The sequence below is a fragment of the Microtus pennsylvanicus genome, chromosome 5 (assembly GCF_037038515.1).
Source record: "Microtus pennsylvanicus isolate mMicPen1 chromosome 5, mMicPen1.hap1, whole genome shotgun sequence".
NCBI classification, from domain to species: Eukaryota; Metazoa; Chordata; class Mammalia; order Rodentia; family Cricetidae; genus Microtus; species Microtus pennsylvanicus.
Genome location: NC_134583.1, coordinates 28,473,187 through 28,496,732, shown reverse-complemented (window position 1 = coordinate 28,496,732; position 23,546 = coordinate 28,473,187). Strand labels below are relative to the sequence as shown.

The following is a 23,546-nucleotide window of genomic DNA, read 5'->3' as shown; positions in this document are numbered from 1 at the left end:
CGGCCAAGAAGCAATAGCTATGAACACATGGGTATTGTTGTAACGTGCGCAAAGAATATTCTGTAGGGGTGTTGGGATGTCTGAACTCAGTGTGTGGGAGAAAGCACTTAGACTCTGGCTTTAAATGACCAAGAGTAGCCGGCAGGGATGGGGGCCAGAAGAGGACTTGCGTCTGCGTGATGAACCTGGGAGAGATTGCTGTACGAGGGCAAGATCAAGACGCTACAGCAGAGAAGACAGACCTCAATAAAATGAAGGACTCTTCCCTTGCTAGCAGTTTAATTTGTGACGTGGTGGTGGCATGTGCTCACTTGAGAGAGTCAAGAAAAACAGATTTTTTTTTTTTGAGATAGGTTGTCATGATGGCACTGAATTCACCATGTAGTTGAGGGTGCCCATGAGCTTCTGACTGTCCTGCCTCCAACTCTGAGGTGCTAGAATTGCAGACATATACCACAAGCCATGACTGGGAAAAAATTAAATTAAATTTAAAAAATTAAATTATTTTTGAAGACATCGCGTTCAAAGGAGGATTGTCATTTTAAGCCAGTTTGAGCTAGATGATGAGTTTGAGGTCATCTTGACTGTACATTGAGGTCTTGTCTCAAAATATAACCAACTAAACAACAAATTTTTTAAAAAACTACTCTTGGGAACCTAGAGACCAAGCATGCTTATTTGGCATAACCCCAAAGGTGTGGCTGACTTAGAGAAAGACCATGATAGCCCAAGATAGGAGGTGTCTTCTCCGTAGAAAGAGAAACCCGGAACTGTGATACTCAATGGGACCATGAGGGGCACAGGCAAGAAACATTTTTTCCATATATGCCAAAATCCTTGAGTGAGAAAAGTTGGGATCAAATAAAATGAAATACCATTTCAAGACACAGATGATAAAATTGAAGGAGTTCTTTACTTCGGAGATGAGCTGTGTTGTTTATCTTCAGCACGGCGGCTGCACCTTAATCTACTGCTATCTCAGTCAGCAGTTCCCGGCCGGCTGCTCTGGCAGTGGCTGGCCTCTCAGGCTGCAGCCTAGCGGGGATTCTGTCCTCACAGACACTGGCTATGGCACTGCCTCTAAAGGTAGCTCTGACTAAATTTCTCTCAGTCTATTTACAAATAAGACTGGAGACTCAAAGGCTGGAGTGAAAATCTGCTAACTCAGAGAGGTTGAGTAGCAACTAGATAACCTTCTCTCCTGGGCTCTCCCAAAAAGCCATGCCTCTTCACTCTGCCAAGACAAAAAAGCTGCAGCACTCAGCATGCCTCCCTCCTGCTTCCGGTGCATCTCTCTGTGTCTTCCAGGTGCCCTCCGATGTTCTACGGTTACTTTCTGACAGCTAGCTGCTAACAGCCTCCTGACCCAAGGTTCATTTTATTTAATTAACACAAATGCAAACTTGGGATTCACAGTATGATCAAATGTTCCCCAATGGAGGCACTGGCGAGAGATGTAAATGGGTTAGAAAGGATTAAGACTCCTGGCTGCCAGCCGAGGCCAGATCCCCTGAACTTTAAGGCGCAGAGAGAAAGGACTCTAACGATGAACCCGTTTGACTGAGACTATAGGATGAGCAGTGCTCGGCTCCACTCAGTACAGGAAGAAACTGAAAACAAAGTGAAAATGTGGGTAGGAGCCCTAGAGTCTGCGCATGCTCACCGTGTTCAGGGACAAAAGAGGCAGTGTAGCAGAAGTTTGGTGCCAAGGTGGGGTGTGTGTGTGTGCGTGTGTATGTGCCTGTATATGTTTATGTACGCATGTGTTTGCATGTGTGTCCGTGTGTGCGTGCATGTGTGTTTGTGTATGTGTGCGTGTGTGCGTGCATGTGTTTTTGTGTATGTGTGCGTGTGTGCGTGCTTGTGTGTTTGTGTATGCGTGTGTGTGTGCGTGCATGTGTGTTTGTGTATGTGTGCGTGTGTGCGTGCTTGTGTGTTTGTGTATGTGTCAGTGTGTGCGTGCATGTGTGTTTGTGTATGTGTGCGTGCGTGTGTGCGTGTGTTAGGGAGGTTGGATTTTGTCTCCTATGAAATGAGGGTAGCCTGGATAGAAACGTTCCCCATAGGCTTGTATATGTGGACCCTTGGTCACCCTGGTGACACTGGAAGAGTCTAGGAAGCGTTGGATGTGAAGCCTTGCTGGAGAGACTGTGTCACTGGGCACAGGCATTGAAGGTTTATAGCTCCACCTAACTTCTGGCTTCTTCTCTTTGTTTACTGTGTACAGTTAAGATACACTCTTTCAGCTTTCCAGCTGCTGCGCCAGAACCTTCCTGCCATGATGGACTTGCCATCTCTGAAACCATGAGTCAAATAAACATTTTCTTCCTTAACTTGTTTTTGGTTGTATCAGTCTACCACAACTAAAACCAAACAACAACAACAAAACAAACAAACAAACAAAAGAGAAGCCAGATGTGGCAGCCCACATCTTTAATCTCAGCACTTGGACAAATCTCTGAGAGTTCAAGAACAGCTACAAAGCAAATTCAGGACCACTTGGGACTGAATGGCGAGGCTGTCTCAAAACAACAACAACAACAACAAAAACAAACAGTGACACAATTTTTAAGGTTCTTGCACTTGGCTATGACTGGCTTTCCCTGTCAGAACATGTAAACATGTATCTTATGCTTGTTTACAGTGTAACTACTTTTCTCTTCTTGGTCATTCTGCACCTGGAGGTAGGGATATCTGGGGCCAATTAACCAATAAGAACTCCATCATTCCTAACTTTCTGGATGATTCATTCCCCTCCTCCAGTGGGGTGAGAGTCAGAGGTATGCTAGGTCAACAGTAGGAACACAGATGTGTAGTCTGTGTCTATTCTCCTCTGCTCCCTTATGATGTTTAGTGGAATCACTTTCCAAATCAAGGCCTTGCATGCAAGTCCACGCCCCATAGGTTGCTTATGGAGAAATCCAACCTGAATATTAGGTTGAGTTTAAACAAAGAAGAGAAAGACGTCACCGAATTTCCTGTACCCGTTAAATCTAGGCTTCCTTCCTCAAAAGGGAGTGAGTGGGATGATGTCATCAAACCCTAGCTGTTAAGCAGTTGACCAGCATGGAGTCCGGGGCCTTGTGCACCAGCTTATGAGGTAACGAGCGACAGATTCCATTAGCAGCTGGTAAAAGCGGATATGAAGAATGAGAAGATTGAATCTGAAGAAAAATATTTTAGCATGTTGTCTGTAAAGATAAAGTTTAGTGGGAAAGGGGCAGGGCTGCTAATAAAAGTTCAAAAGGAAACACATGTCACATAGCTCTAATATATGGATGTAATAAATCTGTCAGAAGTTCCTGTACTCCTAACTCCTGGGACCAGTGATCTCGTGTGGTTCCAACTCAATCAAAAGTTCACGAGAGAATCACAGTGGAAGAGAAATAAACATCCCAGACTAATCCTCTAGCCCAAAATCTATGGAACACATTTTTATTCCTATAATTATATTTCAACCCCTCTTCCATTTTGTCTTAGAATAAAACCATGGAGACATTGTCTTGGATCCTAGAACTTCTGTTTGTCTTTATGAGACTTTTATTTTATTTATCTATTTATTTATTTTGAGATGATTACAATAAAATTTTCCCAGGCTATGGATGAACTCCTGGGCTCCAGTTATTCTCCTTGCTCAGTACTTGAGTATCTGGGACTCCAGGTATACCCTGTTACTCAGGTCTCAGCTCTTTACAGGGATATAAAAATAAGATTGGAAAAATAGCAAATGACATTGTTTTTTGTCAAGGAAAAATATTGGGCAATAAGAACAACAGTTGACACAGGGATTCTGTGACTCTTGAAGACTACAGTCATGGTACCAAATCAACCAAAGAAATGCTGGACATGAGACAGAGTTTCAAGAATTCCTGAGAGGCTAAATTCTATCAGAAAATACTCCTCAGTGTCATCTGTTATATACAGCTAAGTCAAACTCAAGGCCACATTACTAAATTCTAAGTTAAAGACATGGCCAGCGTTTATGCTATAGTATTGTTCAAAATTTAAAATTGGAAATAAATTCATTTTAGAATACAAATATTAAGTCCTGTTCAAGGTCAACACATGGAAGGACCAAGTAGGCACAGGGAAGGAAGTCCAGGGAGGAAATAAGGCAAAGAAAGAATGAAGAGCAGAGGCGTCCTTCCCAACCAGTTACCAGCCTGTGATTCTCTTCAGAATGACTGCTGAGGAATTGCTTTCCCCGATGCCTTGATGACACGATATGAGCTGCTCTGGTCGACCACACTCGTCCCGCTATATAGGTGGAAACCTCTGAAACAAGATTCACTATCTAACCAAAACTGGCCAGGATTTCACAATTCCCTGCTTCATCATTCAAGTGCTGAGAAGGTAGGTGTGTGCCACCACACCTGGCTAATGGCCAGTTCCAACAAGGGTGCTAAGGTAACGAGAAGGAGAAAGGATGGTCTCTAAAGTGGTGCCAGAAAAACTGGATATACAAATGCAAATGTCAAGGATGAATGCTTATTTCCACAAACAAATATTAAAGCTAATAAAAGATCCAACAAATTATAAACTTGTAAGAGAAACTATTGGGGAAATTCTTCAAGATGTTGGAATTGCATCTCAAAATACACCCCTGTGCTGAGCCCAAAGCACAGGCAACACCAGCAACAAAAATAGGTGAGCTAATAATCTTCACTGGATTACAAAAGCATTCTTTCTATTTGCATGAAAAGACACCATCAAGTAAGAAAAAAAGCCAGACCACAGGGATGGGGAAAATATGTGAACTTTGTCAATTTGACAAGGAGTTACTATTCATTCTACAACTTTAGGACAATAGAAAGCTAGAAACTCGATTCCAAAATGGGCAAAGGGCTTGAATAGACAATTTTAAATGGTCCACAGACTGCTCAATGTCTTCGTCACAATGATGAAGCCATCAATATACAATCTACGGAGTTTCCTCCTATAGATACATTATTCAAGTGGAGAGGGATCATCAGAGATGAACGGAGCAAGAAGTGACATGTTCTGATTTCCCAAAGGGCCATCGTGGCTATGGGGAGAAGGCATCCATCTCAGGGACACATCTTTAATACCAGGATTTCAGAGGCTCAGGTGGGGGCCAGTGGTGTGGTGGCGCACGCCTTTAATCACAGCACTCGGGAGGCAGAGGCAGGCGGATCTCTGTGGGTTTGGGGGCCAGCTTTGTTTGCAGAATAAGTTCCAGGACAGCCAGGGCTATGTAGAGAGACCCTGCTTCAACAAAACAAAACAGAAAAGACCAGGGAAAAGGTGTGCCCTAGCTTAGGAGTTGGAGACGGTCCATGAGCACTGAAGCTGGATAAAATGACCGTTCTATTTTTTAAGTTTTTGAAGGAACCGCCACACTGATTTCCATGGTGGCTCTGCCAGTTTACACGCTAGTGACAAGAGTGAATAGGGGTTGCCTCTCCCCCACAGTCCTGCCCGAATTTGACCTCATTTGTTTCCTCCATAATAGCTATTCTTACTGGAGTATGATGGAATCTCAAAGTACTTTCAATTTGCATTTCTCTGATGGGAATGTCAAACACTCTAAAAAGTATTTATTAGTCATTTGTGCTTCTTTTGAGAACTCCAGTTTTATAAGCCGTTTGATTTATTTATTTAGCCCAAGATCCATAACATTTATTTAATGGCGGGGGCGGGGAGTTGTGTGTGCAAAGGTAAACGTGGGGACAGGACATAGAAAGGCAGAGGAAGACTGGGTAATGCATAAAACAAGCTCCTGTTTCCTCTCTGCTGCTCCTAGTGATGCGGACAGTGCATAGACCATCTCTTAGGGCTTTTATTTGCTATCTTGGTTTGTTTTCTAGGCACTGATTCCGTCAGCTGTGTAACTGGCAAAGATCGTCTCCTGTTTTGTAGGCCGCCTCTTCACTGTGTTAACAGGTTTCTTTTGTAGTGCAAAAGCCCTTAAAATCCGCGAGTTCTCACTTTGTCAGTTTTGGCCTTAGTTCCTGAAGTCCCACTCGGAAAGGCCCTGTGTGCCCATAATTGTGGGCACATCCACTTCTTTACCTGGTAGCGGTTTCGGAGTTTCAGGGACAGCACTAAGATCTTTGAGCCTCTTGGATTTGATTTTTATCCGGGATGAGAGATAAGGATCTGGCTTCATTCTTCTCTACACAGACATCCAATTTGCCCAGAATCATTTGAAGAGCAGAAGGAGCAAGCTAGAAGATTTTATATGACAGCCAGCGGGTGGGGATGTGAGCTGACACAGGCTGTCTCAGCTGACCTGTTCTCTGTGCCCTTGCCGGATGGAGTTGGGGGAAGGTTATGGGTGGCCTGTTTACCCAGTTACAACCCTTCTGTTTATGCAGCCAGAACCACTGTTCAGGACAGTGTCACCAGCATTGCCATTTCAGGGGGAAGGACTTAGCAGTTGTCTTTTCTTCAGTGTGTACTTCTGCCTTCTTTGTAAAATACCAGGTGGCTGTTGTGCAGACTTACAGCCGGGCTCTCTGCTCTGTCCCACGGATCTCTGTGTCTGTTTTGTTTATATTACCTTTGAGTTACACCATCGTTATCATTACATTTCCCAAAAGAATTGATCAGTAAGTACTGGGATTATGACTGGGCAAGGTACATTTTGCTTCTATAATTATTTTTCCCATTTTTTTTTTTTTACAGTGAATGTATATTACTGTTACTAATGTTCTGGGAAGGGAGGGAGGAGGGGGATGGAGAAAGGATGGCTAAGGGCTTGTGGTGCAGTCAGGAGAAATAACTCCCAATGCTCTATAGCACAGTGGGGTGACTGTGGCTATTAACCAGAATGGCTACCAGTGCCCCATAGAGGAAATGCTCCGTGTTTAAGAAAACTGATTTACCAATGACTAATCTGATCATTACACACTATATGTGTGTATTGAAATAGCACACCAGCTTCCATAAATAGGTAAGAGTGAAAATATAATCTGGAAAGAAAATCAAGCTATGATCAGGGACAGTGCTGAAGGTTACTATTAAGAAAAAGAAAGGAAGGAAGGAATGAAAAGAAAGAAAGGAAAGAAAGAAAAGAAAAGAGAAAAGAAAAGAAAAAGAGCAAGTTTTGTAAGCCCAGGAGCCTGAGGAAGAATCCTGTAGCAGTTTACCTGGAATGTGTCCCTGGCCAACTGTGGGATTCCTGGACCTCCTCAGAAGTGCCTAATCATCAGTGACCCATCAGGGTGGGCTCAGAAGTGCCTAATCATCAGTGACCCATCAGGGTGGGTGGAGCCAATGTTTCTGGGACTTGCTGTGTTTCCAGATGAAGTCATGACTGAGTTTATGAAGTTTACACAAGCTAGATAGACTCTGTGTTTGCATGGGCAGGAACAACCTGGCAGGCTGGGTTTACTCAGGTGAGCACACTCTCGTTCTGTCTTCCAGCTCGCCCGTGCTTCGTGGGAGAATGGAGTCCCTGGAGTGGCTGTGCTGGTCAATGCCAGCCCACCACGCGTGTGCGCAGGCGTTCAGTGCAGCAGGAGCCGCTGAACGGAGGGGCACCCTGCCCACCCCTGGAAGAGCGAGCCGGCTGCCTGGAGTACACCTCATCGCAGGGCCGGAACTGCGGGCATTCCTTTGGTACTGAGTTTCATGGTTGCTGCCTTTGTTGCCTTTGATGACTTTTGGCCACTTCCTGAAAGGTCATGCTCTGTGCAGGGAAAGTTCCATGAGGTGGAGGGCGCAGTCTGCTTAGCAGATAGGAAGCTCAGGAAGCGCTTATTAAAGGGATCAATAGCTAGCTGCGCACACGCCTCTTTCCCTTGCTTCCTTCAGTCTCTCTCTCTCTCTCTCTCTCTCTCTCTCTCTCTCTCTCTCTCTCTCTCTCTCTCTCTCTCTCTCTTTCTCCCTCTCTCTCTCTCTCGGATGGTCCCTCCAGCTTTCCATGGGCTCACTAATAAACCACGCGAGTATACGCCGAGCTGACTGACCCTCACCCCTTTTACTGAACTTACACTTAAGTAAATATTCTACCCCCACCCTAGCGCCACTCCAGGGCTCGCATGCACGCATTCGGTTTTCAGCAAATCAATCAAGCTGGTGACAAAGGACATCAGACGGTGATCCTTCACACAGCTTAGCAGTCATCTAGCCAGGGTAACCCACTTCATGTAGCGTGTGAGTTCTGGCTAAACAGAACTTTTAATTTAGACGCTAACAAATATGAGCAAAGACAGCAAAGTGATACAATAATTTTTTTTTAATTTTTCGAAACAGGGTTTCTCTGTGTAGCCCTAGCTGTCCTGGATGTAGCTCTCTAGACCAGGCTGACCTTGAATTTACAGAGATCCACCCGCCCATCTCTGCCTCCCAAGTGCTAGGATTAAAGGTGTGCACCACCACCACCACCACCACCTGACTGATAAAACGATCTTTTGAAACACTCACCTCTCTTATGCTGACGAGACTGAGGCTGAAGTGTTCAGATTTGTGAGTCAGTTGAAAAGGTGATTTTGTCCGGGTGCAGTGGCAGGCACATGTACTCCAAAATACTGCAGGGCAGAAAGCAGAAAGATCATTACATCAAAGAGTCCGGGGCCACCTTGGGCAGTATAATCAGAGCCCATCTCAAAAAAAAAAAGAAAGAAAGAAAGAAAGAAAGAAAGAAAGAAAGAAAGAAAGAAAGGAAGGAAGGAAGAGAAAGACATGTGATGTAACTCATGAGGGGAGCTAGGAACCTGGTTCACTAAGGCACCAGGAACCGTGTGAGGCTCACAGAGAAATAAACAGAGGCCAGCACCAATATGCTGATCTGGGCTGAATCCAGTAGGGCAAAATGTTGGCTTTCCTGGGTAGAAAAGTCCATATGTTTTTCATAAGAACCTGAAAAATTTTTACATCAACATAATTTTTATCATGCAATTTCATTAGATTTTTCCCATATATGAGTACTTATTTGCTTAGAGTCAACTTGGTGCCAGACGCGGGCCGTATGCTGGCGTTATGGTGGGGAGGAAAATTGACGTGAGGCCCAGAGTCTCAGAGACTTCAGTTTAGTGGAAGGGACATAATCATCGGATGTCCCCGGGAAATTAATCCTAAAAATCTATATCTGGTAATTTGTCCAATTGAAGCAATGGACATGCAAGAGCCTGTAAGCAGGAGCGATATGGTAATTTCCTCTACTCTTGAGGGGTGAGGTTTCCTTGGGGATAAGGCCAAGAAATCCTGAGCTGCCCAGAAGAGAGACCAGTGTGCTTAAACCTGATGGTCAGCTGTAGACAGTTTGAAGGGCTGATCCGGGGCAACATGGGACTGTGGGAGACGATCCTGAAAGGGCAGTGCCGGGGCAGAGCACGAGAGGGAAATCCACAGGGTGCTGCAGACCTTGTTCTGGGATGGTGGGCTGCTATCTAGAGGGGAGGAGGGCACAGCAGCACCCAATAGTGAGGGGCCTCCGGGTGAGGGAGGCATGCAGGGCAACGGCAGCCCAGAGTCTACAAATGGATGACCAGTGGATTCGAGGTGCAATGCCACAGGTAGGCAAGCAAGCAATCAAGAAAGCCCTAAATGGCTAACAAGCTGCTTGTCTTGACTGTTTAAGGTGTGTGCCTTCGTATGTTCGGGTGCCTATGAATGTGCATGTATGTGAACGTGTGTGCATGCCTGTGAAGGTCACAGGACTACCTCAGAGGTCATCCCTCAGGTACCGATTTTTCTTGTTCTTTCAGTAAGATCTCTCACTGGCCTGGAACTGATCAAATAAACAAGGCAGACTAGCCATTGAGCCCCAGGGGTTGACTTCTCTATACTTCCCCAGTGCTGCAACCCCCCACCCCCCATGTCTGGCTGTTTTTATGTGGTTTCTGGGGATCAACTCAAATCCTCAAGCACTCTGTTTACTGAGTTATCCCCCAAGCCCTTGTTGAGCTATTAAAAAAATGGATGTGGAAAATTGGGGGGGTTGGGGCCAGCAAGCTTTGAACTAGAGAGGATTCTATTTTTAGATTCTAGTCTTTTCCTGAAGAGCCTAGGAAAGCTGCTGAGGTGTTTTCTGTAGGGACCATTGTGACCAGATCTGTGATCACAAAGGATCGCAGTGGAGGGATGCAGAGGAGGGGCACAGTAGGGAGGGGTGCAGTCGAGGGGCACAGAGGAGGGGCACAGTGGAAGGATGCAGTGGAGCGGTGCAGTGGAGCGGTGCAGCAGAGGGGTGCAGTGGAGGGATGCAGTGAAGGGGCACAGCGGAAGGATGCAGTAGAGGGGTGCAGCAGAGGGGTGCAGTGGAGGGATGCAGTGAAGGGGCACAGCGGAAGGATGCAGTAGAGGGGTGCAGTGGAGGCCTCTCCCTGATGTACTAGTCACATTCAGCTCAAGGAGAAATAATTACGCAGCTCCAAAGGGGTGGCTCACAGAAGCAATCGTGGTTCATACTCGGTCCAGGCCATCTGTCATAAGCCGCCACATTGGGGTGACATCCAGAGGGGTCCATCTCAACGAGTTCATATGTTCTGGGGTAGGGGCGTGTGGATTAGAAATGTCTGTGTTCCTCCACAGCCCTCTGCACAAACACAACACGACAGGCTGCTAGATGGCTGCTGTATGACTCTTGGGTTTTGGTGGTTCTTATGACCCAGAGTCTACTTCACAGGAAGGGCATCTGCTCTATTCATGGTATTTGGCTCCTAGAAGGGTTTCTTCAACACCAGGCTGTTGTGTACCACTTCCCAGTCTGCAGTCCTGGCAAGAAAGTTAAGAAAACATTATGGGCAATGAGATGCAAGCACCAGGACGTGTGATCATCATACACTCAGGGACAGTGTGTCCCCGGGAGAACCTGGCGGCTACTCAGACCCCTGGACAGCCTCTTTTCCGCCTGGTGGTGCCTATTCCTCTGTCCAGCAGCTCCAGATGTTCCTTCTCTAATACCCTCATCCACTTGGTCCCAAATGTTCCTTCTCACAGCTCCTGACACCACACCCCACTAAGGATTTGACGCAACTGTCTTTTCTAGTGCGTCTTAAAGCTACCCTCGGCCTTGTTTAAACACTGTGTAGACTTTGTGTTACACTGCCTTCCTAAGCTCATAAATAACAACCTCATAGTTTGCAAAGAAGAGGGCAATCGTTACATTTTTAGTCTCAACTTCGGTCCTTAAGGTCCCGCCCCCCGTGAATTGTAGTGACAACTCCACTTAGGCTGTCTGGGGAGCATGGAGCCACCGAATATTAAACTGTGATGGTTGCTAACACCAGATCCTGGACCAGGAATCTCTGGATCACTTAGAAACTCCTTAGAAATACAAGTTCCTGTGGCCTGACCCAGACCCATGGGATCAGAATTCCTGGAGTGGGTCCAGAATTCTGTCTGAGTTGTAACAAACTCTTCTGGAGTGTCTAATGCTCACTAGAGTTTCAGAATATCTCAAACATGGCCTCACACCTCTGCCTGCGTCATGGCTGGCAAAAGTTTCCCAAGCTTATCTTCTTCTGTGATAACAATGTGAACAGAGGGAGCTGTTTCTCTACCAAAGAACTTTTCAGAACTAACGATGATCGAGACATCTTCACTCTGCAAAGAGGGAGATAGAATATGCAGGTTTTCCTCACTTTAGTTAAACCACCCCCCTCCCAACACACTACCCCAGAAGAAACTCAGTAAAATCACTAGTGTTCACGAAGTACACATGAAAAGATAAAACAACTCGGAGGAAAGAAGGACGCGAAACAGTAATATGAGCATTCGGTCTGAAGGGTTCTTCAGGGTTTGTTTGACTCTCTGAGCTGGTACAGAGGTGCCAGCAGGGGAGCGCAGCTGCTCTCATGGCCTTGAAGACCGATCCTTCTCCATCAGGAGAGGTCCTCCGCTTCAGCTAAGCACACAGCTAAAGAAAGGATGCTCATGGAGTGTTGAGGGAGGAACAGGATGCCTCCTTAGCAGAGCCAGACAAGCTGGACCAATCCTAGTGATCAAGGGACTGACGCATGTCCTAGCCAGATCTCTCTCGCATTCTCATCCAGTTGGTAACACCGAGCACCTGTGCATGCCACGACTGGGGTGGGTTTTAGAGATCCGAACCCAAACAGCAAGCGCATCCATCACAGCTTATTACAGTTCAGTGAGGAGCACTGTGCTAAGACGGTTCTCCAGCTGGAGGACAGTCTCTGGAGCCCACACAGGAGAAGGAGAGAGCCAGCTCCTGCCAGTTTTCCTCTAACCCTCTCGCACACTCTGGCACGCACCCACCACTATTATAGTAAGGTTCTCAGGTTGACGTGGGAGCACGGAAGAGAGCCCACCTTGATGTAGTAAGTGCATTTGTCCTGCTACCCGGTCACATGTGTACCCATTGCTACTTCCCACCTCTACCAGAGTTCCTGTAGACAGTGCATGAGCCTTAGCTCGAGGTGTAGTTATACCTCACTTTTAAATGGCACAAATTTTTGTTTGTTTTTATGAGATTGGATCATGGTTATGTAGCCCGGGCTAGCTTCAAACTCAATTTGTAGCTGAGGATAACCTTGAACTTCTGATCCTCCTGTCATTACCTCCCAAGGGTGGGGATTACAGACTTGCACACGCGCGCACACACACCACACACACACACACACACACACACACACACACACGCACACGCACCAAGTTCAGAGAGATTTCATAAGCGGTCTTGAGTCAGTCTTCATAGGCGTGCTCCGAGGATCATATTCATGCCCATGGCTAGTGTAACAAATCCCCAGAAACTTCGTGCCTTAACATGACACATATGTGTTCTAGTTCTGAGGGACAGAATTCAGCGCAGGGCTGTCTGGACTGAAGCAAGTGAAGGCTCTTCAGGAAAGTCATTCCAGGCTTGCCGTGGATGAAAGGGCATTCCTGAGATACAGGAGCAGAAAGAGTGGCGGTGTATCGTCCAGTTACGTGGGAAGTAGTTGAAAGTGATAATGAACGAGCCAAGGAGAACTCTGAGCACTACAGCCTGAGTCTCCTTGCTGCTCACAGTAAAATGGGAAAACAGAGATACAGAAGGAGAAGAAAGTTATTTTATCTGAACGGAATCAGGATTAGGAGCGGGGTAATTCTCAGCTCATCAAGACAGCAAACAGTGGTGAAATGCAGCGACTTGCTCTCAGGGGAGCAGGCTCTAGGAAAAACACTAATGGTGTGTCTGTACCTCCACCTCCTATCTCAGGAGTTAAGCTGCCACCAGCTTGGTGACTTAGGCAATACAAATGTATTATCTGAGAGTTCTGTAGGAATCTGATGGGTTTTACTAGGTTACAGCTGAGGTATCAGTGGGGCTGGGTAACATCCTTTGACTCGAGGGCCCAGCTTGCTTTCAACATTTTTCATCTTTTGGTGTTTGTGGGCCTTGCCTTTAATGTTTAAAACATCTCTCCAGCCTGGTTTCTCACCTTCGGAGATGAAGTACAGCTCTGCCTCACGCTTCCTTCCATCTCCGCAGCTACCCGCATTGCATCTACCCATTCCTTTCTTCTGAAGTCGGGTCTCCCTCCCACCAGATTTATGAACCATCCCTTGTGACTGCTTGAGACACATCTAGAAGATAGAGACCCTTGCTGTTTCAGACCCCATTGCCTAACAATTTGAATTCCATCTGTGTACTTAATCTCCCTCTTTGCCAAGTAACACCAAACATTCAGGCATTCACACATCCTGGAGATCGGGACTTAGACATCTTGAGGGTGCCCGATGATGCCTCATTCTGTTTTCCACAGAGACTAGGACAAGTCATTATCTTGGGCTTGCATGCTATGAAGACAATAGAGTCCTGGAAGGCAACTGCAGGGCTCTCAGCGAAAACTAAGAGCCCATGGCTACGACCCCTGTGCGGCTCCCCTCCATATTGCATCATTAAAATTAGGATTATGGATCTGGTGACTAAGACAAAATATAAAAGCCCACGAAGATTACTCTCTTCTTAATGAGTTTTCTGGTTTGACTTAAGGTATAGGATATTTTATCCTAAAAAAATATAAAAAACCGAACCGCTGCACATTAATGAGGTTTGTGTGCATTTTCCTCCCCACAAAAGAGCAGGGGCTGTTTGCCAAATTTCCCTTTTATTCTCTTCGGTATGTACAGAGAGACCTGCTCTTTTTTTCTTTTTTGTGGCATGCCCTTGTGTCAGAGGGCTTATGAAACTCTCAAAGCAAATTTCATTTCCTTTCATGTTCAAAGGAAATATTTGCAGGGCCATGTTTCTTAAAAGTGAAACTTGCTGTAAAAAGGAGCAATGGTGGGTCCATAGGTTGCCAAAGAGGTGGAGAATGACCTCTGAACAAAGACCACATTACACCTGAGTATTGCTGCCAGCAAGGGAAAAGGAAGGGGGCCATCACTTACTGAGAGACCGTGTCCTGAGGCACAAGCTACGTGCTTCCACACAGAAGCAGGGTTGGGGCTGAAGGCAAAAATAACTTTTAAATTATTTACAACCCTCAAGATATGAAAATTAAACTTGTGGGTTATTATTAAAGAGTGGCTTTGGTTCAAAGCGCTGCGGGCCATCTGGCTCCTGGACGGTGTGCAGAACTCATGCGTGGGGGAAGAATAACCTGGATGCAAACCTTGCAGCCGCTGCGGCGGGGAGAAAATGGGATCCCGAGGGACTGCTTTGCTTTTAAGATGTGCCTTAAGACAGGGCTGTTGAGGCTCAGGCAAGTGGATTGGGAGTTCAAGACCAGCCTGGGCTACATGGCAAGACTCTGTCCCCAAACAAACAAAAACATAGACTATCAACATAGAAAGTAAACATGAATATAGGGTTTCCTACAGTCTTGGCTGATTTTGAACCTCTGATCCTCATTCCCCTATCTCCTGAGTGATAGGATTATATAGACAAACCACACATTTGTTTGTTTGTTTTCAGTACAATGGATAGAACTCGGGGCCTCACTCATGTTAAGAGAATGCTCTAATAACTGAGCTACATTGGCAGCCCCTGGACAGGAAGCCGTAAAGATCAGAAGGTGAAATCCAGGCATGGTAGACATGTGCTTATAATACCTGTATTAAGGGACACATGATCTCTAAAGATCAGTGGCCACCGTGACGTGCCAGCCTCAGCAGAGAGGCTGTGCAGTCTCCTAAAACAAGGTAGACAAGACTGACCTCTGAGGTTGTCCCCTCCCCTCCTCCTGCATGAGCACACGCATGTACACGCTGGTCCTGGCTTCACCTATGACAACTTAGGAAGGTCGAGGTGTTCTGGGCTGGTGCTTCTGCATTTGTGTCTGCTGCCAATTGCTGCCACTTCTGTTGCTGCTGCTGCTGCTGCTGCTGCAACACAAGGAGCCAAGGACGGATCTGAGAAGTCAGGTAAAGATGTGGGATTTGGTTTCTGACTAATGCTTCCAAAAACAACCAACTCCACTGGGTTTATATAAGGAACATGTCAAGAAAGGGTTACTTCTCTTAAAATGAAAAGAGAAAGAGAGAGGGAGAGAAAAATAGAGAAAAGGGAAAAAAGAAAGAAAAAAAGAAAATCTGAAAAGGAATTAAGGCCTGCCATCTTGTGGCAGGCAGGAGCCAGGAAGGTGCACACGTACTATGAAGCTGCTTTTCCTCTTTGAACCAGTGCCCTCATACTAGTTTGCTCACGCTAATGACTTTAGCATCTCAGAACCCAACGCCAGCTTGCATCTGCCCTTACCTGGATTGTTCAGTTTCTGAAGCAAAAGGCAGGAGGGGCTGTTGAGTCCTCTCAGGCTCTGTTCATCTGTAGATTCACCCGAGCAGGACTGGACATATTTAGGGGAAAATTGTCTGTACTGAACATATACAGTTGACTGTGTTGTGTTGTGTGTGTGTCTGTGTTGTGTGTGTATGTATGTATGTATGTGTGTCTCTGTGTGTGTTGGATGTATGTGTGTTGTGTATGTATGTGTGTGTCTGTGTAAGTATGTGTTGTGTGTGTATATGTGTTTTGTGTGTATATGTATGTGTGTGGGGGTCTGTGTGTGTCTGTGTATGTATGTGTGGTGTGGGTGTGTGTGTGTGTGTGTGTGTGTGTGTGTGTGTGCCTGTGCGCGTGCAGAGAGGCCAGAGGTTGATGTTGGGTGTCTCCCTCAGCCTCTTTCCATGTTACTTTTTGAGACAGGATCTCTCATTGATCTTGGAGCTCACCGATTTAGCTGGATTGGCTGGCTGGCCAGCGAACACAAGGATCTCCTGTCTTTTTCTCCCCAGTATTAGGATTCTATATGAGTTGCTGCCATGTCTGGCTTTTCTTTTTTAATGTGATTGCTAAGCAGGGAGTCCTCAAGCAGCGAGCACATTGCCATCTGAGCCATCTCCCCCACCCCAACCTCTTTCCCTTGGTATTGGTCTCTAAATCAGGGCTTCTTTTTTGTGTGTTAATGCTTCTATGAAAACATCAAGGCCTTGTTTACTGTAACTGACCCATTATACTTCAACAAGAAGACTTTGCATCCCTGTTAAAAACACCACAAACCTGAACGTGCAATGGCCTCGAAGCTGAGCCAGTGTGTCTGCCAGCATTTCCTGGTGTGAAGGCACACACAGTGCAAAGCCCACTCAGAATCAAGACTGTGGTAGAGCCGTGCGGTGCAATGTGGGCGCGCATGTTCAGAAACACCTCGCATCCACGGTGCAGTGGACTTTGAGCTGCTTTCCGGACATATTTCACTCCTGCTCAATTTTCACAAGCTCTGCCTTCAGCTGTAGGGATTTGTGGGGGCGTGTGCCACGCTGCGGTTCCCAAGAGGCTTGGGGCACCCATGCTTGCTTCTTTTATTCTTTCTCATTTTCACTTCTTGTTTTCTCTCCTTCCCCTCTGCTTTCTTTGATCCTTCTCTCGTCTAGTCTCCAACTACCTTTTCACCGCCTTTCTCTCTTTCACGCCTGGAGGCCACTATGCCCAGCAGAGGTCTCTGGTTCCCTCTGCGGTTATCAGATGCATATAAATACTGATTCAGTTTGCTTCCGAAGATGCTACAGCAATCTCTGTTGATACTGTGCCACTAAGATCTTTGGACTTGGAAACAGAGATCTCAGATAGGCATAGAATCTAGTTTGGGAAACCTTACTGAGTACTTTGTGCGAATACAGTGTAATTCTTCCTTTTCTAGTTCCTGCCTTTATAACCAGCTCTGCATTCAACAAGAAGAGAACAATACAAGCCGCTTCTCCACAGTGGTCTACACAAACTGAGGATGCTGGGTAATTTACTTGAAAATTACTGCCAGGTTTTCCCTCCCTCCCTCCCTCCCTCCCTCCCTCCCTCCCTCCCTCCCTCCCTCCCTCCCTCCCTCCCTCCCTTTTGAGACAGGGTTTCTCTGTGTAGCCCTGGCTGTTCTGGAACTCACTCTGCAGACCAGGCCAGCCTAGAACTCACAGAGATCCGCCTATCTGGGATTAAAGGAGCACACTACCATGCCCAGCAGCTTCTGAAGTTTCTATGAGCTGGTTTGTGAATCTGAGAATTGACACATTTTCATTCGGAGGGCGTCTCATGGACACGTCACACACAGGCTGGAAGGCACCTCCATGCTCACCCGCATCCATTCTTCTAACAGAGAGAGCTGTTAGGAGACCCAGCAGCCACATCCTCAGGTCTCCAGGCTGTTTACTAGCGATGAGTTATTGAAACTCGAATTTTTATTCTTAAAAGATTCAGCTGAGCAGAACTTGGGACAGCAAAACTAATATTGTAAAAATGGCCATGTTACCAAAGGTGATATATGATTCAGTATAATAATTACCATTAACACTTACGTGACATTCTTCACAAAACTAGAAAAGTCTAAAATTCTCATGGATGCACCAAGAGGTGAATAGCTGAGCAGTTGGGGGAGTTGGTGGTGGTTGGCTTGTCACCATGACATACTTGGTTGGACATCTGACCGAGGAAATGCTAAGATAAAGCTGAGCTGAAGGCATGCTCCTATTTAGAATAGATCTTAAAAACACACACATTCACAAATTCAAAAGAAAATGTAGAGGATATAAAATGGGTGAAAAAAGGGGGAACTGATCTTGCTAACAGTCAGGGAAATATAATCCAAAGACATAGGGAGTTAGTGTTTTACCTCACTGCAGTGTTTTAAAAATGTTGAACAAATGATTCCAAGTGCTGGAGATGATTAGAAGGGCCGAGACTCTAATTGCAAACATGAGCTATTTTAGCAATGCTTGCTGCAAATATCTTTCTGGTTTTTCTTTAATTCTCTCAGTAATAGCTTTTGATAAACATAAATTTCTAAATTTAATATAGTTTAATTATAAACCATTTTTCTAGCTAGTGTTTTTATAATTTTATTTTAGAAGATTTTCATAATTTCAATTCATAACATTTATTATCCCACATTGCTTTCTAAAAGCTTTACTATTTTTCCTCTTACACGTATACAGAAAATTCAGTGCCACTGCTTCCCGTGAGTCCAGCTCTCCTTTTCCTCTTACTGAAGTGCAGTCAGAGAGACAGCCACACTTACTTGTAATCGACTGCTTCTCTGTGTGTTTAGTGATGCATATGTTTGGAAAATAAAACTCTTAGTAGTTGTTTAAAAAAAACCAATACTTGTTTGAGCTCGGTGGTGCCCACTTGCAGCCCGCACATTTGGGGTGGGGTTGGGTTCAGAAGTTGAGGAGTGCAAGGCCAGCCTCAGCTACGCTGCCGAGTTCGAGGACAGTATGAGGTGTGTGAGCCCTTATCTCAATCTCATGTCTGTGTGTATGTAAGCAAGCATGTACGTATGCTGGGCACGGTGGCACATTTATAATGTCGTCACTTCAGAGACTGAGGCAAGACGATTGCTCCTAGGTCAGTGAAACCTTGCCTCAAAAGCAAAGAATGAACAATCTTTGCCATGTGTAACTGACACGGCCCCTGAAGACCTCCTACAGTATTGGTCACTTCTAACTATGCTAAGTGACCTCTTAACTTCTTTCTTTCCAGATACTGTATGGAGTTCAAGACAGAGTCCCTGACTCCGCACTGTGCCCTGGACAACCGTCCGCTGACTCGATGGATGCAGTATCTCCGAGAGGGATACACGGTGTGTGTGGACTGTCAGCCTCCAGCTATGAATTCTGTGAGCCTGCGTTGTTCCGGAGATGGCCAGGATTCTGACGGGTAAGGAAGGATGATGACTGGCAGGCTTGCTGCCGCTAGCCCTGAGGCTCTGTCCTCTGGGTCCTAAGGCGCCAAGCGGTGTGCGGCACATAGCAGGTTGTGGCAGCGAGGGGCTGTCCAGCGACCCCCGTCCAGGGCTCTGGTTCTTACTATGGGACTCAGACGCTCTCTAGACCTGAAAGACATAGGCTCCTTTAGTTTGAGGGCCTCATTTCAAATGAAGCTGCCTCCAAACGACCAAAAACCTGACTGCTCCAAAGGTACTAGAGACTACTTGAATCTGAATCTCTTGGCTTGGAGACTGAATACGCACATTCTTGGCCCCTCCTCTTAGGACCAAGTAAACCAGAGTTTAGTAATCTCTTAGGTCTGGACCTAAAACTTTTTAAATAAAATGTCAGAAAACAGTTATTCCTGGCTTTTCAGCCAACACATCTTTCGGAATAACTCCTCTTCGCTGACACTGGCCAGGAAGGCAGCCGCTGATGGTTCTAACAATTTTTTTTTTTGTGAACACCAAAATTTAAGTTTTGTATGATTTTCATGCATCATGAAATATTAGTCTTCTGATTTTTCCTCCACTCTTTGTTGCTGTTTGAAATAGGGTCACACTCTAGCCGAGGATAGCCTGGAACTCACAATATAGTTCAGGGTAGCCAGGTACTTGTGGCGATCCCCTGGAATCAGGCTCCAAAACATTGGGATTACAAGCATAGACCGCCATCCCCAGCTTCTTTTAACTCCTAGAAGCATTAGCGCTGTGGCTGGGGAGACGGCTCAGCAGTTAAGAGTCAGTGCTGCGTTTGCAGGGGACCCAAGTTCAGTTCTCTGCACCCAGACTGGGTGGCTCACTACTGCTGGTTACTTCCTGCAAGACCCACGCACATACGCACAGAATTAAAAACAAAATCCTAAAAAATTAATATTCATCCTTAATTCACAAGTCCCATTGAAACAGAGGTGGCAGGCAAACAAAGGGGTCAATACCGTGCTGGCCCTGCCCAGGTGACTCAGACCCTAGTAATGGTTCAGATCTGCTGTGCCTGAGGTAGGTGACTGCAGACATTGCATCTCCCCACAAGCCTTTCCCAGGACTGCAACCACGTTCAGTGAGATCCACTAAATGCCATTTACGGCTAGAAGAAGGAAACGCTGGGGCCGCTATGGACAAGAACCAATCTATTCACACACGTAATGGTTTTCAGCATGTCAGGTGTAGCTGGTAAAAATAGATTAAAACTAAAATACTGACCTTTCCAGTTAATCATATTCCCATCGTGTTTTAATATTTAATAATTTGGCTCATGTTTAATAGTCGCCTGTGCCTGGCGGTCTTGACTGAGTTCACCATATGAGCAATAAAGGGGGTGAGGAATTCATAGCAAATGAAACCTAATATTTGGATTTAATGTTCTTCTGAATACCTCATCTCTATTTTGACTTTAAATGAATTTATAATTCAATTTGTACCCAATAAAGAAAGTACGTAAACCCTGGTTACTATACAAGTAACTTAATGAAGAATATTTTTAATTCTCTGGCTTTGCTTTTCGTACTTCTTCCACTTTTCATTATGGAATCAAAGAATTGGAATAGAATGAAAGTAGTCATTTGGTGAGACCCTCCTAACTTAAACATACACAGCACACCGTTGTCCTGTGTGCAGTACCCTAAAGAGTACCTGAAGAGATGGACGAGGACACCCCGAACAACTCTCTGACATGGTGTCCTTGAGTAGGGACTAACTGGTGACTCACATGGACAGAATCCCAGAAAGAGATTTTGGTGACTGTAGAAGGGGGGTGGCGTCTAGAGATGGCTCTGTATGCTCTCCCAGAGGACCCAGGTTTGATTCCTAGTGCACACATGACAGCTCCCATCCATCTATAAACCCAGTTCCAGGGGGATCCAATGCCCTCTTCTGGCTCCCACAGACGTACATTTGGGCAAAACACTCATACAAATAAAATAAAATAAAAATGAACAAATAATTTAAAAATCTGATTTGTTATATACTTGAAACTGTATGATTACTATATATCTTAGAAATGGCTTCTATTGCTTTGATAAAATATTGTTAACAAAAACCATTTGGGAAGTAAAGGGTTTACTTAACCTTACATCTAACTCCATCACTGCGGGATGTCAGGGCGGGAACTGGAGGCAGGAACTGCAGCAGAGGCCAGGGAGAAGTGCCGCTTCCTTGTTGGCTCCCCATGCGTTTCCTAACCTTTCTTAGAGATTCCTGGACCACCAGCCCAGGGCTGGCACTGCCCACAGTGAGCTGGTCCCTCTCACACCATCATCAACTTAAAAAATGTACCACAGGCTTGCCCAGGGGCCAATCTGGTGGAATCATTTTTCTTTTTTTTGTTTAGTTATAAACTGTTTGGCCCATTATCTCAGGCTTCTTAATAGCTCTTGTAGCTTATATTAACCCATTGTCCTTATCTATATTAGCCACACGGCTTGGTTCCTTTTTCAGCAGAGCAGGTCATATCTTGCTTCTTCAGTGGTTTGGGCAGGACTCGGGAGGAATGGGCTTCCTCCTTCCTAGAATTCTCCTGTTCTCATCGCCCCACCTTTACTTCCTGTCTGGTTGATCTACCTATACTTAAATAAATGCCTGGCCAATCAGCATTTATTTAAAACATGATTGACAGAATACAGACAATTATTCCACACCACTTCCCCCTCTTTTTTTTTCATAGCAGCATTATTTGTAATAGCCAGAACCTAGAAACAACCTAGATGCCCTTCAATGGAAGAATGGATGAAGAAAGTGTGGAATATATACATATGAGAGTACTACTCAGTGGTAAAAAACAAGGACTTCTTGAATTTTGCATGCAAGTGGATGGAAATAGAAAACACTATCCTGAGTGAGATATCCCAGACCCAAAAAGATGAACATGGGATGTACTCACTCATAATTGGTTTCTAGCCATAAATAAAGGACACTGAGCCTATAACTTTTTCTTTTTTATATTTATACAGCTAGCCAGAAGAGGGCACCAGACCTCATTACAGATGGTTGTGAGCCATCATGTGGTTGCTGGGAATTGAACTCAGGACCTTTGGAAGAGCAGGCAATGCTCTTAACCACTGAGCCATCTCTCCAGCCCTAGAATCATTTTCTTAATTGAGGTTCTCTCTTCCTGAATGGCTCTAGCTGTATCAGATTGACATACACTGGCCAGCACATTGTCTTTAAGATCAACAACAAACCAAAACACATTACGGCTAGAGAGATGGCTCAGCTGTTAAGAGTACTTGTTGCTCTTGTAGAGGACCTGGGTTCAGTTCCCAACACCCACATAGAGGCTAACAACCTAGCTCCAGGGGAACAAGTACTCTTTTCTGGCCCCTGTGGTCACTAGTCAGGCATACAACACACTCACGTATGTGTAGACAAAATAATCGTGCACACAAATTAAAACTATATAGATCTTTTTAAAAAAAATTACAGCTGTGTAGATTAGAATTTGCTGTGGTTTGCTTTTAGTATAACCTACACTTCTACAATATCGTTTTAGAAACCAGACTCTTCGCTGGCAAGCCATTGGCAATCCTCGATGCCAAGGGACCTGGAAGAAAGTGCGGCGGGTGAACCAGTGCTCCTGTCCAGAAGTGCACCGCTTCATTTTCATATAGAGCGCCTCGGAGGCACCGCACAGTGCGCTTACGGTGGGCTGAGTACTGCCAACCTGAGCTCAGCCCTCAGAAGCCCTCAGAAACTGTGCCAAGTCCCCGGACACGCTCCATTGCCACACTTCGCTTCTGAGAAAGAAAACTTAGGGGTAGTTCTTAAGGATCACAGCCTCTTTGTTTTTATTTTTACTGAGTTAAAGAACCATACTAAAAGCTCCTATGGCCTTGACCTTAAATGTTTGGCCACAGAACGCACGTCTGTTTGTACTAGAATCACTACCATGGGCTCTAGTTTGGGTAAAGTTGCTGTTTAGGGGTATCTATGTATTTTGCCATTATTGGTTTTTTGTTTTATTTTTTATTTTTTAAATTAAAGACTGAGTCTCACTATGTAGCCTGGAACTCACGCTGTAGATCAGGCTGGCCGCTAATTCCTAGATAATCAACTGCCTATGCCTCCCTCGTAAGTGCAGGCACTAAAGGTGTGTGCCAGCCCGCCCAGCTATTCTTTGCCTTCAGTCTTTTTTTGCAGTGAGGGGCAGTGTTTCTGTGCAGCCCCGGCTGTCCTTGAATGCATTCTGCAGAGCAGTGTGGCATCAAACTCAGTGATCCACCTGCCTCTGCCTCCTGGGCACTGGGGTAGAAGACATGCGCCATCTATTCTTAAAAGGTTCTTGCTTAAAAACAAAATCTACATGTGACTCTTACACATAGTGTTCCCGTGTATTACCTTACAAGTTGTCAACTAATTTCAAGTCAACTGTCACAAATAATCTTCCACAGAGAAAGGTGTTAAAATTTCAATTGGTGTTTGGTAGTGAAAAGCTAGCGCCCA

The 23,546-nt window shown here is 45.4% G+C and overlaps 1 protein-coding gene across 1 annotated transcript in view; it reads left to right on the top strand.

Moving 5' to 3' along the window:
* Nucleotides 1-23,101, top strand: part of Sbspon (somatomedin B and thrombospondin type 1 domain containing) — a 30,645-nt gene extending 7,544 nt beyond the window's left edge. Inside the window, exons 2-5 of the mRNA XM_075971419.1 lie at nt 7,390-7,584; nt 17,055-17,145; nt 18,884-19,060; nt 22,597-23,101. Coding sequence (XP_075827534.1) covers nt 7,390-7,584; nt 17,055-17,145; nt 18,884-19,060; nt 22,597-22,714 — 581 coding nt within the window. The 3' untranslated portion in view covers nt 22,715-23,101. The remainder of the gene's footprint in view (nt 1-7,389; nt 7,585-17,054; nt 17,146-18,883; nt 19,061-22,596) is intronic.
* The last annotated feature ends 445 nt before the right edge of the window (nt 23,102-23,546 follow it).